Source organism: Vombatus ursinus, unplaced genomic scaffold (genome assembly GCF_900497805.2).
Source record: "Vombatus ursinus unplaced genomic scaffold, bare-nosed wombat genome assembly UNPS02014821.1, whole genome shotgun sequence".
Classification (NCBI taxonomy): Eukaryota; Metazoa; Chordata; class Mammalia; order Diprotodontia; family Vombatidae; genus Vombatus; species Vombatus ursinus.
The window spans coordinates 18,980,995-18,996,888 of NW_020954599.1; the positions used below are offsets into that span (position 1 = coordinate 18,980,995).

The 15,894-nt window shown below is 38.5% G+C and overlaps 1 protein-coding gene across 11 annotated transcripts in view; it reads left to right on the forward strand.

The window, feature by feature from the left end:
- The window catches only part of ALPK1 (alpha kinase 1), a 158,882-nt gene that overhangs the window by 133,810 nt on the left and 9,178 nt on the right, over window positions 1-15,894 (forward strand). For 10 of the 11 annotated variants that reach the window (XM_027837413.1, XM_027837411.1, XM_027837412.1 and 7 more), the window contains 4 exons: window positions 4,393-4,469; window positions 6,605-6,700; window positions 11,177-11,281; window positions 11,860-13,981. In XM_027837413.1, the coding sequence (XP_027693214.1) occupies window positions 4,393-4,469; window positions 6,605-6,700; window positions 11,177-11,281; window positions 11,860-13,981 (2,400 nt within the window). The remainder of the gene's footprint in view (window positions 1-4,392; window positions 4,470-6,604; window positions 6,701-11,176; window positions 11,282-11,859; window positions 13,982-15,894) is intronic. The other variant, XM_027837418.1, reaches the window with a different exon arrangement.

The window sequence follows — 15,894 nt, forward strand, 5'->3', positions numbered from 1 at the left end:
CTAGAACACTGAAAAGTCAAGAATACTTGACCAGCATCAAGCCAGGATAGGTCAGAGGTAGGACCTGAACCCAGGTCCTCCCAGTTCTGAATCTACTTCTCTATCCACACCAAGCTGCCTCTCAAGCAGAGTCACTACTCTGAATATTTTCACATCAAGCAAAAATAATTTGTGTGAGGGGAGGTGGTAATAGGCTGTAGCAACGCAAAGAACAGTTGGATTGAAGGTTCGATAACACCAGAAAAAAAGGAGATTAGACTGCTATGTTCTGGTGGGAAAAGCCGGCTTCTTGTGGGGGCCATCTTACCTAATGGCCCTGGGGTAAGGTTTGCTCTAGAAACAAACAAGACCGGGGTGGAGAACCTGTGGTCTTGAGGCCACATGTGACCTTCTAGGTCTTTGGGTACAGCCTTTTGACTGAGTCCAAGTTTTACAGAACAAATCCTTTTATTAAGGGAATTTGTTCTGTGAAGTTTGGATTCTGTCAAAGGACTGAACTTGAGGACCTTGAGGGCCACACGTGGTCTCGAGGCCACAGGTTCCCCATCCCTGGGTAAGACCTTGGAGGTGAGATATGAGAAAGGTTTCCCCCAACACATACATATTGGAACCTTCAGGCAAATCCCTTAATTTTTCTAGTTATGGTTCTGGTGTTGAATACTTGGCTAGAAATAATGAAACTGACACTCCATTGGAAACTTTACCACTGAATAGTCAACAAGTCTTCAATTCTGTTTCCCCACCTGAAAAAAAAAAAGGGGAAAAAATTCATCATCATCGCTTCCAAGGATGTTATGAAGATTAACAGAGCAGTATGCTAAATTTTTATACATTTGATGATATAAAGAAAAATGTACCCATAGTTAACCTTAATGAGGGAACATTTTGCTCTTAATATGTTTTCCATTGCATGACATATCACTGTCAATAGGGCTTTCCTGTGAAATGGTAATAGCTTTTTCCAAATGTGCCATAACATCTGTCCCTATCCTCCCTCAGAAGTGTCCTTATGGAACTTAGATGTGACTCTTTGGCAAGCAGTATAGAACACTGTAGTTACAGTTATTTCCAACAATACTTAATCTGGATCCTTCCAGAAACATCCTCTTGAAAATAAATTTTTAAGAAATTAATAGAACTCTAAGGAGCATACTTCAATCAATCAATCAATCAAGCATTTATTTAAGGGCTTATTCTGTGCCAGGTACTGTACTAGATACTAGAGATACAAAGACAAACATGATGAAACAGTTCCTGCCCTCAAGGAACTTACGTTCTACTGGGAGAAACATCTTCCTGGTTTTGAGTATAAACAAGATAATTTCCAGTGGGAAATACTAGCAACTGAGGGGAGCAAGGAAAATTCACATAATAATATTTATGTAACTACATTTATGTAACACCTTCAGCTTTTCAAAGTGCATTATGAACATTATCTCATTTTGCCCTGGGAGATGGGTGCTATTATTATCCCCAGTATGCAAAAACTGGAACAAACAGAGATTAAATGACTTTCCTTCAGTCACATAGCTAGCAAGGCAGGGTCTGAACTCAGCTCTTCCACTGTACCACCTAGCTCCCTCTAGTGGCTAAAAGAGGTAGTACTTGAGCTGAGCTTTGAGGGAAGATAGAAGGGGAGGCGAGGATGGAATGTATTCCAGGATTGATGGCAGGCAGCTTTTGCAGAGGTAAAAAGAAATGGAAGATAGAGGGTTATATGTAAAAAGCAAAACTGTGGGTGAAGAACAGCAAGAAAGCCAGTCCTACTGGATCAACAAATGTGTGAAGATACCTGGAAAGGTAACCTTCCCAGGCTGGAAAGGGTTTTAAATATCAAACAGATGAGTTTGAGTTTGAAAGTACCAGTAATAAGAAGTAGCTACAGCTTATTGAAGAGGGAAGTAAAATGGTCATACCTCTACGTTAGAAACCTCACTTTTGGTAGCTGCATTGTTGAATGGATTAAAAAGAGAGACCCGAGGCAGAGACATCAGTAGGGAGGTTATTGCAATATCCCAGGCTAGAGATGCCGGGGGCCTGAACTGGGGTGGTAATCATATGACTGGGCAAAAGGGGATGGATGTCAGAGGTGTTGTCGAGGTAAAACTTACAGGATTTGGCAACATTGGCAAGATTAGTTATGTGAAATGAGAGAAAGTAAACATTAAGAATGAGGCTGTGGTCTTCCATCTGAGTGAATGGGAAGTATGATGACATCCTCACCAGAAATAGGGAATTTGGAGAAAGGGGAAAGTTTGGGGGAAAAGGTAATGAGTTCTATTGTGGATATGTTGAGTTTGAGATGCCTGTGGGGCATTACTATTCCAAAAAAATGGTCATTTTTTAGAAGAGTGATATGAATAAAATAATAATAGCAAGTTAATGTAAGAGAAAGTATGACATAGTGACTAGAGACCCAGCTTCTGAGTCAGGAAGACCTGAGTTCAAGTTTCACCCCTGACACGTATTACCTATGTAACACTGGGCAAATCACTAAATTTCTCAGTGCCCCATGCAACTAAGTTTATATGTTGTAAAGCAAATGCAATCTTCATTGGGAAAGAGAGTTTCCTCCCAAGAATTCCCTACGACAGCAATATCAAACTCAAATATGCAAAGATCCCTATGTGCATATTGACATAGAAATCCACATCTTAGCATTATCTATGTTCTATTGTATTTTTATTTATTTTGTTAAATATTTCCCAATTACATTTTAATCTGCTTAGCCCAGTGTCTGGCATAGAGTAGGCTCTTAATAAATGTTTATTGAATTGAATTGGTTCTAGGTACACTCCAGACAATGTGCCCCACACATTGTAACCACAGGTTACACTGTAACCGGTAACCACAGGTCTTGATCACATAGAATTTTTAGCCTGTTGTATTTAAACATTATAATTTTAAGATTATAACAAAAAGGCATTGTAGTATAGTGGATAGGGAACCAGTCTCCAAGCCAGAAAGACCTGGTTTCAAGTTCTGCCTCTGATACATACTGACTGTGTGACCCTGGGTAAGTCACTTAATCTCTCTAGGATATGTGAGTAAGAGAAAATGTTCTAGGTAACTCTAAGACAATAAATTGTAGAGAAGGTGCCAACCTACATTGATAGAGCAAGTTTCCTCACCTGGGAATTCCCCCAACTCATGAAATCATAGTTCTAATTCCCAATCCTTTTTGTTGTTGTTTAGTCATTGAGTTGTATCTGGCTCTTTGAAACCTCATTTGGGATTTTCTTGGCAGAGATACTGGAGTACTTTGCCATTTTCTCCAGCTCATTTTACAGATGAAGAAACTGAGGCAAAAAAGGTTAAATGACTTGCCCAGGGTAACTGTCTGAGACCAGATATGAACTCAAGATGAGTCTTCCTGACTCCAGGCCCAGTGCTCTATCCATGGTGCCACCTAGCTGCCCAATTCCTTTAATAAGTTATTATAACTGGACATAAATATAATATTTTAAGAATGAGTCATTCTTGTGTTCAGGTATCATCTCTATCCATTGCCCTCAAGACCCTTAACAAGACTCACTTTCTTAGTGACAAAGCACTGCCTATTTGTAGATTAGCTTCTTTGGAAGCTTCATTAAAATTTGGGTCTCTAAAGTGATATTTAGTTAGCCACTGACTCACAGAAGTAAACCTGGCCTGAGAGAATTGATTTGTCTGTCAATAATTTCTAACTTCAAGCTCAAGAGCAGTTTTAATAATATAGAGTTTAAAGTTTAATAATACGGAGTTTAAAGCTGGAAGGGACCTTTGAGATCATTTCAGCCAATCTCTTCATTTTACTGCTGAGGAAATTAAGTCCTAAAGGAATTAAATGGGACAGCCAGGTAGCACCATAGTGGATAGGGCACTGGGCTTGGAATCAGGAAGACTCATCTTCCTGAGTTCAAGTCAGGCCTCAGATACTTCCAAGCTGTGTGACCCTAGGCAAATCACCTAAATCCATTTGCCTCAGTTTCCTTATCTGTAAAATGAGCTGAAGAAGGAAATGGCAAAGCACTCCAGTATCTATTCTAAGGAAACCCCAAATAGGGTCATGAAGAGTCAGACACAACAGAAACAACTGAACGACAACAAAGGAGTTAAGTGACTTATGCAAAGTCATTCTGGTAAACAGCATAGCCCAGAGTTGAGCTCACATCCTCGGATCCCAAATCCAGTGCTCTTGCTTACTCTTGACCATTTCCCTATAAGTCTGAAAAAGGACAGGTATAAACCAAATGTCAAAAACAGATTGTTAAATAAAATTAACTTGCAAATCCAACCCAGCTCTGTACCAACAGAATGAATATTCTTTTTCTTGTTTTAAAAGGATGTTCAAAGGCACTTTACATCAAGGAAGTCCAGGTGGTTGCTAACTATTGATCTGCTTTATTTCAGGAATGTGGTATGAAGCTGCAGAATTAATTTGGGCTTCAATCATAGGGTACTTGGAACTTCCTCAGCCAGATAAAAAGGTGAATTAATTCTTTTCTCTCTCCCCCATCCTGGTGTCTCAATATCTCTCTCCTTCCCTCCTTTCTCTCTCTCTCTCTATCTGTTTCTCTCTCTGTCTCTCTGTCTCGTTCTCTCTCTCTCTCCCTCCCCTTAAAAGTGATTAAAGCATAAATTTTATTTACCTAGATGATCTTAATTTTATTTTTCCTCTGCATGATGGGTAGCAAGCACAATAAAGAAGCGTGCTTTTAGGCCTGGTTTGACCTTCATTCACTGTTGAATCCTGGGCAAACAATATTTCTAAAGCTACCTACTTATGTTTTATTTGTTTACTTAGGATTTTTATCTTACCCACTTCCACAAGATTTAAGGGACCTGATTTGGATATATGCAAAGTTATTATTCTACTATCCAGTTTTCTAAAATATCCTAAGATAATGGTTTCCAACCTTTTCCTTTATGAGGACCTCTTTTTAACATAAAAACATTTCACAAACCTTCCCAGCTAGTATATATTATTCATATTCAATAATTTAGTACATAATAATGTAGAGATACTATGAATCCAATAATATTTTTATGATTTGTATTTTATAACTCAACAGAAAAAGAAAAGGTCTTAATCCAAAAGGCCAGGGGAAAAGCATTCTATTAGGTCCAAACAAAGCATTAATAATATAAAACTGTTGACATTTAGCCCACTATTCACTATGCATATTTTATTAGAACTGAATAAGTTCCTTATAGTAACTCCACAAGCTCCACTGCCCTCTCCACTAAAGGTTTTTGTGGCCTCAGCTTTGGGAACCACTATTCTAAGACCAATTGACATGACTAAAATATTCATATTGTTTCTTTAAAAGTAGTCTTTTATTTTTGAATGGTATTCTCATCCTATATAACAATATGGAAATGTTCCAAACATTAATTAAACCTCTGAGATACTGAGTAAAGTTATAATACTAATAGCTAGCATGTATGTAGCACTTTAAGGTTAACCATGCATTTTACAGATATTATCTCATGTAATAATCTCAATAATCCTTTGAGGTAGATGCTATCATCGTCTCCATTTTACAGATGAGGAAACTGAGACAGATGAAAGTTAAATGACTTGCCCAGGGTTATACATCCAGGAAGCATCTGAGGTCAGATCGGAGTTCACTTGACCTGTATGCCTCGGTTTCCTCAACTGTGAAATGGAGAAAATAATAGCACTCACCTAATGAGGTTGTTGTGTGGATCAGAAAGAGGGTGTTTTTAAAGCAATTAACATAGTACCTGGTACATAGTAGGTACTTAATAAATGCTTCCTACTTCCTTCTTTCCCTTTTTCCCTCCCTCCCTCTTTTCCTCCCTTCCCTCCTTTCTTCCTTCTTCTCTCACTACCTTCTTCCCTTCCTTCTTTCCTTCCTGACATCAGGTACAGCCTTCCATCCACTGGACCACTTCACTGTCTGTAGATGAAACACTACCTCAGTGGAAAGAATCTAATTCTACAATCAAAGGATTTAGATTCAAATCCTGCCTCTTATCTGCTATCTGCGTGATTACACAAACCATTTAACTTCCCTGAGCCTCAGTTTCTTTGTTTGTAAAATGAGGTGGCTCTCAGGTCCCTTCCAGCTCTAAATCTGGGGTCTATAGCCTCCTGTTATAATGTAGTCTGGGGTGAGGGGTTGAGTTTTCTTTTCTTTTTTTTTTTAACAAGTGACACTTCCTGTTGTCTAGAAATACTGAGAATGAGCCTATAGTGATAAATCAATGAAAATTAGAGAACTATCAAAAAATGTCAATACTTTCAGTAAATCCACATGCCCTCGGCCATCCTCAGTAGTCTATGGGAGAGAGAATGGACCTTCCTAAGCACTCCCTCATTTTACAGGTGAGAAAACTGAAACAAGGAGTTAAAGTAACTTGTTCGGTGTCACTAAGTGATTTTGTGGTAGAGTCGGGATTAGAACTCACTTCTGCTGACTGCTCATTTCACTTCATCATGATGCTTGTAGCCTTCGGTTTAAAAACCTCCTGGAATTTTTAAGAGTGAGTACAGAGGAGGCTCAATTGATGCTATAGGATATCCTTCCTAGGGCAAGTCAGAGACACAAACAATAAGCATCCCTAAACACTTAACTTCTTTTGTTTTTCTTTATAGGGAATTGCTACATCACTGGGCATATTGGCAGACATATTTGTTTCCATGAGCAAGAAAGATTATGAAAAATTTAAAAGTAACCCTCAAATTACCCTGGTAATTATCACTTCATTTCAAACATATTATAGAAAGGATTTACCTACAAAAATTCCATCACCATATTGGTTCCTGCACTTTTTATCTAATCAAAAACCTAGGTTGAATAGTCAAAGGATACAAAAAAACAAAACACAAATTATAAATAATCACTTGCATATTTGCCCAACCTCATTAATAAACAAAGGAAAGAAAATTAAAATAGCATTGAGTTATCATTTCAAACCCATCAAATGGGCAAAAACAAAATTCAGCGTTGGTGGACTTGTGAACAAACAGGCAGAATCATACATTGTTGTTAGAATTGCAAAGTGGGAGAATCTTTTTGAGCATTATAAATTACAAAAATAATTGACCCAATGATTGTATTTTTGGACTGTATCCTAAGAGTATAATTAAAATTAAAAAGTAGCTATCTATTCAAAGATATTCATAGCAACATTATTTGTAATTGAAAAAAATGAGAAATGACTTTAATATCCCACAGTTAAGGAAGGGCTAAGCAAATAATATTACATCAATATAAGGGAATTATATAATTAAAATTAATAAGCACAAGAAATATAAATATAAGAGCCCCTCTGGGCTCACTCCCCCAGACAGCCTTAGCACTGTCAGAGTGACTCCACAGTCACAGTCAGACGGCTGGCTATTCCTCTCCCTCAGGATCATAGGGGTAAACCTGAGGAGGTAGGTTTCTAGTACCGTTGATCACAAACTTCCAAAAGTTTGCTCTCTGTTAACATTTAGCAAGGTAGACTTAATTAGCTTTTACAGAAAGTGTTCACTAAGCCAGTGTGGTAAGAAGAGTTGTTACAATACATTTCCTCCAAAACCTAAGATGCACTCTCCACTTACATACACAAGGTCCCCAGGAGAGGAGGCTCAAACTTAAAATACAGTGGGATAAAGGGATACCCTCCCCGATCCTGACCCTAGAAGACCTTTTCTCCCTTCAGTAAGTCTTCAGGCATAGATCTCTGAGTTCCAAAGATCAGTGCCTTTCCGGACTTTGTAGTTAGCATTTCCCTCTGCCGAGAAGGGTTATAATCCCCAAAGTTCCCCACAGTCATGTTACCCCTTAGTTGACTGTCTTTTCACAACATCTGCAACTCCCTCCACTACTACTGATATCCAGTGGCCACTGCTACTGCTCCATTCAGCTCTGACAACTAATAGGGCTACTGATGGAATCTCTGGGTCACTCAGCAGGTTTCTTGTACACTTCCATCCCAGAATAACCTTTTTGTCAAAGTTCAGGAAAGAATAGACATGAAGAGACAGAAGTGGCCATATACTCACAGTCACCACGGCTGAGTAGGACACAGGATCATCCCTCCCCCACCAAATCTCCAGGCTAGATCACAGTAGTCCTGCCTCCTCAGAATTGCAAAAGAAAGGAGCAATGAAGGATCAAACTGACCCTTTTTTATATCTAGCTCAATAATTCCCCATCATCAATTCTTCTGGCCTTGCAGAGAATTAAATGACTTTTCGTTATGACACAAGACCAGCTCCTGAATCATCATGACCACAAGGAAACTGGCTCTCCCACAGCTTCCCCAAAGTCACTGGGGCTGAGATCAGGCAGCAGGTATCTGAGTAGGTTTCAAAGACTGCCTTCTCCCCACCCCCACGTCCACTCCTATTATATAAAGAAATATGGAAGGGTGAATGTGAAATAATGCAAAGCGAGGGAATTAAAATCAGAACATGATAACGGTAATATGAAAGGGAAAATGTATAAGAAGCTTAAGGGGACCTTGATGTAATATAAACTATTGTATTTTAAAATACTTCATTAAAACACAAATAGCTATATTTATGTGGTTTTGTTGATCTTTAAGTGTGTTTATAAATTTGTCTTTCTGATTAATTTTTTTCAATGATCAAGTATTTGTTTTTCTCTCTCTCCCACTGAGGAGAAAAATAAAAACAAAATACTGGTAGCAAATATGCATAGCCAAACAAAACAAATTCTCATATTGGCCATGCCCCAAAGTGAATGCCTTATTTTGCTTATTCGGTTTATCCTCTCTCTGGGGTGGGTAGTATCCTTCATCATTGGTCCTCTAGAATTGTCATTGACGTGTTGCTCTTGTTCTTTTTATAATGTGATTGCTCTCTTGATTCGGCTCACTTTTTTCTGTATCAGTTCATACAAATCTTCTCAGGATTCTCTAAAGCAAGCTCCATTATCATTTCTTAGGGTACAATAGTATTCCATTACATTCAAATACTGTCATTTGTTCAACCATTTCCTAAATGAAGGGCAGCCCCTTAGTTTTCAGATATTTGCCACTACAAATAGAGATGTTATAAATATTGTGTGTATATAGAACCTTTTACTCCTTTGGTTTCTTTTGAGTATAGGCCACATAATGGCATTCCTGAGTCAAATGGTTTATACAATTAAGTAATTTTTTGGACATGGTTACAAATGACTTTCTAGAATGGCTATACCAATTCACAGCTCTACCAAAAGTGTATTAGTATGCCAGTTTTCCCCTGGTCCCTCCAACATTTGTCATTTTTTTTTTTTGTCAACTTTACCAATCTATTGGATGTGAGGTAAAACTATAAAGCTGCTTTAATGTGTGCTTCTCTAATTATTAGTCATTTTGGAGCATTTTTCCCTAAGAGTATAGATAGCTTGGATTTCTCCTCTTGAGAACTTCCTGTTTATATCCTTTGACCATTTATTGATTGGGGATATACATATATATATATATATATTTTTTTTTTAAAAGAAAGAATCCTGTAGTGAATGGTGAGAAATCTTAACCTGGAGTTCACAGACTCCTTGGTCCATGGATACATTTAAGGGGGTCCATGAACTTGAGTAGGAAATACACACACACACACACACACACACACACACACACAATCTTTATTCAATACAATTGGGGTTTTTTTTTGGTAATCCTATGTATTTTTATGCCTTTAAATGCATTATTCAGAGAAGAGGTTAAGAACTCTCCTGGAGGAATATAGAATTCTCATATGAACACTGGAGAAACAATTTTATAAAAATTTTCTTCTTAAAAAAACACAATTTGGTTGCATGTTGGGCATATTAGATTGGTAAAATGGAAACATAATAGTTTAACAGTTTTAACATTTTCCAGCTAAAATTAAAACTCTTAGTCCATTTTCTCTAGTCTCTTGTCATTCTTATGTGCTGTAATAGAATTCCATTGAAAATTCAAAGTTATTGACCTTACCATGTTCTAATGAAGCATGACAATTTGAGAATTTTAAGATTGACATTATTAAAATCAACTTATCTGTCAAATATAGAAAGTAAGAATGCTACTTTGTAGGGAGGTCCAGACAATACTACACTTTGATTATATATTTAATCAAGAAACATTTTTATCTTTTTTATTTTATCTTTTAAAAAGATGATTGCACATGAAACTGCACATCTAGTATTTGCTTGCTATTCCTTTTAACTATATAATAAAATTATTGTGTAGCTTTCTTTTTTTCCTTTTTTTCTTCCCTCTCCTTCCCTACCCTAGAGATGGCTACCATTAGACACAAATATGTGTGTGGGGGGGGTGGGTGGGTATGTGTATAAATATATATATATATGTAAAATCATTCTATACATACTTTTATTTATCACTTCTTTCTCTGGATGCAGATAACATCTTCCTTCATAGGTCCTTTGTAGTTAATTTGGGTATTTATAGTAGTCAAAATGACTTAGTCACTCAAAGTTGTTCTTAAAACAATATTGCTGTTACTATATACAGCAATCTCTTGGTTCTGCTCATTTCAATTTTTATTATTTCATGCAAGTCTACCCATGGTTTTTTCCTCAAATCAACAAGTTCATCATTTCTTAAGCACAGTAGTATTCCATCATGATCATATGCCACAGGCATTCCCCATTTGATGAGCATCCACACAGTTTCCAGTTTTGCCACTACAAAGAGATCTGCTATAAATATAAGCCCCTACTATGTGCCAGGCACTGTGCTGGGTATTTCGCATATAAAAGCAAAAACAAAGCAGTCCCTTTTCTCAAACTTTTACTAGACCTTAAATTCCATTTATACACACAGAACTAGTTTATAGAAACAGAAAAAAAATGTACACCTTTGCCCTCCCTATACTAGCATCCTAATTTCTATTAAATCACAAGCTACTGAGGTCTTTGCCAATAAATGTGCACTAATCATCAATGAGTTGGTGAAGGTATAAGTGCAATCCTGTTCTCTTTGGGAAGTAGAGAGAGTCAGGGGAAAAAAGGAAAAGGGAGAAGGGAGGAGGGCTATACAGAGAATTAGAATCCCAGGCCCCCTTACTCCTTTTTCCTGCTATATTTTCATCGTAGATGTGAAGAGAGCCAAAGTTTGGAAACCCAAGTGTGAATCTTGAGTACAGCAGTTTAGCACACTACCACTCACTTTTGCTCTTGGTCAAGAGGGTAGCTAAGTTCTGTTGTCTCTTCTATTCTCTTTGCAGAACCTTCTCAGAGACTTTGATCACCATTTGCTGTCAGCAGCAGCCGCGTGTAAGCTAGCTGCTGCCTTTAGCCAGTATACCCCACTTTTTGTACTCACAGCTGTGGTAAGTGTGGTATAGCAAGCCCATTAGTCTTTCCTTGCCCTATGGCCTTCCAGATTTACCCAGTGGTAGGGAAAAAAATCAATCCAGTTAAGCCAGGCTTCCTGCTATGTAATTGACAGTATTAGTTTAGAGACTATTCATGTAGGGGAAAGGCTTTAATACTCAGCATTGTAGCATCATGGTAGGAGCTAAGTTAATTCTGCTTGAGCAATAAAATGCCATCTGCCCTCGAGTCCTAAGTATTAAAATCTAAATGCATATTGATGCAAAGACCAGTTTGTGTGTGTATATATGTTCAATTGCCTTATTTTGAAGACAACTTATGTCCATGCCTAGGCTCTATGAGCAAGAACTCACAAGTCAATCATCTTTAACAGAAAAATGTCAAGGTTACAGTGGAATGGTAAATAGACACACACAACATCCCCTATCTTTTCTTGCTACTTAATTACACATTTCCAAAACCATTCTTCAGTATTTTCTAAAGCCTCCTCAGCTCTGAGATCTTTCTATCTTAAGCTCTAGTAAAATAAAATCCCAGGTTTTTAACTTGATATCTGCTTTTATTTTTTCCATAGAACATCCGAGGCACATGTTTATTGTCCTATAGTAACTCTGCTGACTGCCCTCCAGAAAAGAGAAAGTTGTATTTATCTGAAGCCAAAGAGGCCTTTGAAATTGGCCTCCTCACCAAAAAAGACAACGACCTAGTTGCTGGAAAACAGGAGCTTCACAGTTTCATCAAAGCTGCTTTCTGCCTCACCACAGTGCACCGGAGCCTCAGTGGGGAGACCAAAGCCGTCCGTGTTTCAGATAGACTTTGTAGAGAAGCAGTAGGGAAACTGTATGCTTATTCCACTTCAAGGGGGACTCAAGACAAAGAATCACTGGCTCAGGAGATCATGTCTGATATTGAGCAGGTTAAGAAGTATTTGCAAGTCCAAAGTTTCTCCAATTTAGATGACAGATCTTATGTCCCAGAGAGTTACAAATCCTGGATTGATCAGCCAATCTTGCATGGCAAAGTAGATTTCAAAGAATTCCTTGAAAGGCATTCCCAACACCATGCTTCAGTGTGTGAAGTATTTGAAAGTATATGTAAGAGCCACAAAAGTAGAGAAGAAGTAAAAACAGGAGCCTGTATCACATCCTTGAAAACTGAGACAAAAAATGCAGACACCTTGAGTACTAGCGATGACAAGTTGTTAAGTCAAAAAGGCATTGAAATACCTTCTTCAGAAAAAAACAGTCAGAATCATGAGAAGATCCAAATAAAAGAAAGAAGAAAATGGCCCCAATCAGACGCAGCTCATGTCTCACTTGATGAAGAGACAGAAACTGAACCATCAGACCACTTCAATAATGGCCAAACTGATGTTTCTAGCAACTCTCTGAATGGAAGTCAGACATCTAACTCTTGGAGCAAGATATCGGGATCCAGCTTTTCTACTAGCTGGGAGGAAGTAGATGATGATGCTGGTGATGCGCCAGTCAGAAGAGAGACCATTCAAGAAAAAATGCTAGTGGACACTCAGTGTTCCACAGCCCTGACTGAAGACCCGGAGAATGGTGATGAAAACGGCAGTCTCCATTCATTTCCTTCAGTGCCTCATCCTCCTTCTTTCAAGGATTCTAAAGAAGACTGTTTAGGTCCTTCCCAAAATCAACAATGTAAGCAAGCTCCCTTGGCTCCCCACAAGACGATAAGCACAGCCTCAGTTTCTGGTAAAACAGTCTTAGCCAACAGAGAACCAGAAATAGAAAATGTCCAGGAAATAAGAAATATGGAATCCAAAAGTGACTCTCCATTAAGGGTGTCTTCGTGTTCCTCTGCCTCTAGCAGGTCCGGAGAGATCATCTCATTGTCTTCCCCAGAAGAATCAGACTCATTTGAGGTGATTGATGGGTTACCTGAAGCGGAAGGGAATCTAAGAGTCAAGAATGGAGAAGAGAAGGGAGTAAAAACCACTGAAAGAAATAAAGAACCCATATTTAGAGGACTGATTTCTTGGATTGATCAGGAAGAAGAAACTACAGAAAGTATAGAGGATGTTTCCTTGAGACAATCTAAAAACACCAAAGTCTCTTCTTGTTCTTTAGCCAACAAATCTACTGTGGCTGGCAGTTCTTTCACTTATCATTGGCCCGTGAAGAAGCTCATCACAGTAGAAAAAGAGGCCATAGAAAGGCAAGCAGATGAGTCAGATACCTCTACAAATGACAAGGAACTGAAGCTCACTAGTAGTAAGGTGAGCCACTGGACAAATAAAAATGGGCCTCCTAGACCGAATACTTTGGGAGAGCAAACCTGTCAGATGGTGAACAATGGCCATGGCTCCTGGGCAAACAGTAGCAGACCCTTCCCCACTCTGTGTGATGACACCACCACAGAGGATCATGGCGGAGGGAATGAATTTGGAAACTATAGGCAGAATTCTAACTCCTCTTTATCAAGGTTGCTCAACTCATCTGACTTTTCCAATGGTTCTTCTGAGGTGGGAAGTCCCTTGTCGTTTCTCAATTCCAGTGAAAGCTCTTTTGTATCTATACCAGGAAAGGTCAACCAAGAAGTCCTAGAAGCTCGCACCCTGGAGGACAATGACTTTGAGAAACTCCTGTCAGGAGTAGGGCATGACTGGTTATTCCAGAGACTAGAGAACACAGGAGTTTTTAAGCCCAGGGAGCTCCACCAAGCACACAGTAAGTGGTGTGGGGGACAAGGGTGGAATATTAAGCAGCCACCAAGTTGGGTCTTGATGTGTGAAGCTTTGTGAAGCCTAACACAGTCACCTTCACATCAGTGGCAACCTCAATAAATACTTGTCGAGCTCAATTGAATAGCTAGATGTTGCCTTTCTTGAAAGAGAGATGGGAGACTAGGTGAAGAATGAGGCATATGTCATCAGCAACATGTATCGCTTTGTTTTGGTTAACTACTCTTTATTTCAAGGAAGGATTCTGTTGGAGGTTGAGAGGATGTGGAGACCATTGAATGGTGAAAATGATCTAGGATCATAGGTTTTTACCAAAAAAGCACGCCCACAAAGTTTTTTTTTTAAAGATATTCCCTGAGATATAAAATTCATGAAAGGCTCAGATCCCTCTGGAAGTCATCAGACATGACATGTATGTGCACAAGATACTATACATATACTATACTATACAGGATACTATACAATGTGGCATTTGACTGATTTTATACCTGGAAATAATCTTGAATGCAGTAGCTGAAGACCAAGTGTTCTTCTCAGCCTGAATGTGCCATCCTTCTTAGTTCAAAGAAGAGAATAGCACCAACTGTGCTCTCGCACAAAGATACAAATATAGGCCCAGAAGCAGTTTGGCCTAGTAGTGTACTGGACCTGGGTTCAAATCTTGCTTCAGACACATACTAGTTGTGTAACCTTAGGAAAGTCAGTTAGCCTCTTATGTCTCAGATTCCACTCAGTAAATTGGGGATAATAATGGTACCTACTTCCTGGGGTTTTTGTGAGAATCAAATGAGATAATAACTGCAAAGTGCTTAATACAGTTCTTGGCATATAGTAAGCGCTATATAAATGTTAGCTATTATTACTAGTATTGTTATTACTATTATTATTATTATTTATTATTATTAATGGACCTGGAATCAAGAGGACTTGAATTGAAATTTTGCCTCAGACACTTGCCAGTTGTATAACTGTGGACAAATCATTTAATCTCTCTGTGCCTCAGTTTCTTCATTTGCAAAATAAAGGAGTTGGATTCAATGGTCTCTAAGACGCTTCCTAGGTCTAAATCTGTGATCCAATCCCATTTTATAACTAGCAGAAACTGTAACATTTTTCTAGTCTAACTCTTTCATTACACAGATTAAAAAGAAAACAAAACAAAACTGAGGCCCAAATTAGAGCAGTAACCAGACCAAAATCACAAAGGTAGGGAATAGAGAAAGCAGGGAATAGAACAGGTTCAGATACCACCTCTGATGTGGTACTTTGTTCAACCTCTTTAACCATCCCTGATGTGTTAAAATGAGGGCATTGGACAAGATAACCTCTGGAGCCCCACCCAACCCTAGCATCCAATGATCTCTTGATTTCTGCTCCAGAGCTTTCCTTGTTCTAGAGCACAACGCATCATATGATGTTGAGATGAGGTCAGTTTTTGTAAAGTCCAGTAAATATTGCAGAAGACAAAGGCTGCATGATGGCAAAGTGAATTTTGAATCAACCTTTCACCTTCTGCAAGCCAAGACACAAACCTGAGTCAGGTAACCAGAGAGATTAATTACACAGTTACTGTCTTGGGGTCCAGTGACAAACTAAGAGCACCTTTTCTCTGCATCTTGTTTGAACATTCATAAGTCACTTTCACATATATTATCTCCTTTGTTCTTCAAAGCAGGTCTGTGAAGTATACAAGTTAGGCATGATCCCAATTTTATAGAAGAGGCTATTTTAGCTCCAAAGAGATAATCGGGCTCAGTAGCTTCACAGCTAGTAATTTTAAAAGTCACAGCTTAAGTGAGGCATTGGAATGAATGGATCGATAAGTTTATGAAGCACTTATTATGTGCCCAGCACTGTGTAGAATGTCAAGGATACAAATATAAAAAGCAAAGACAGTCT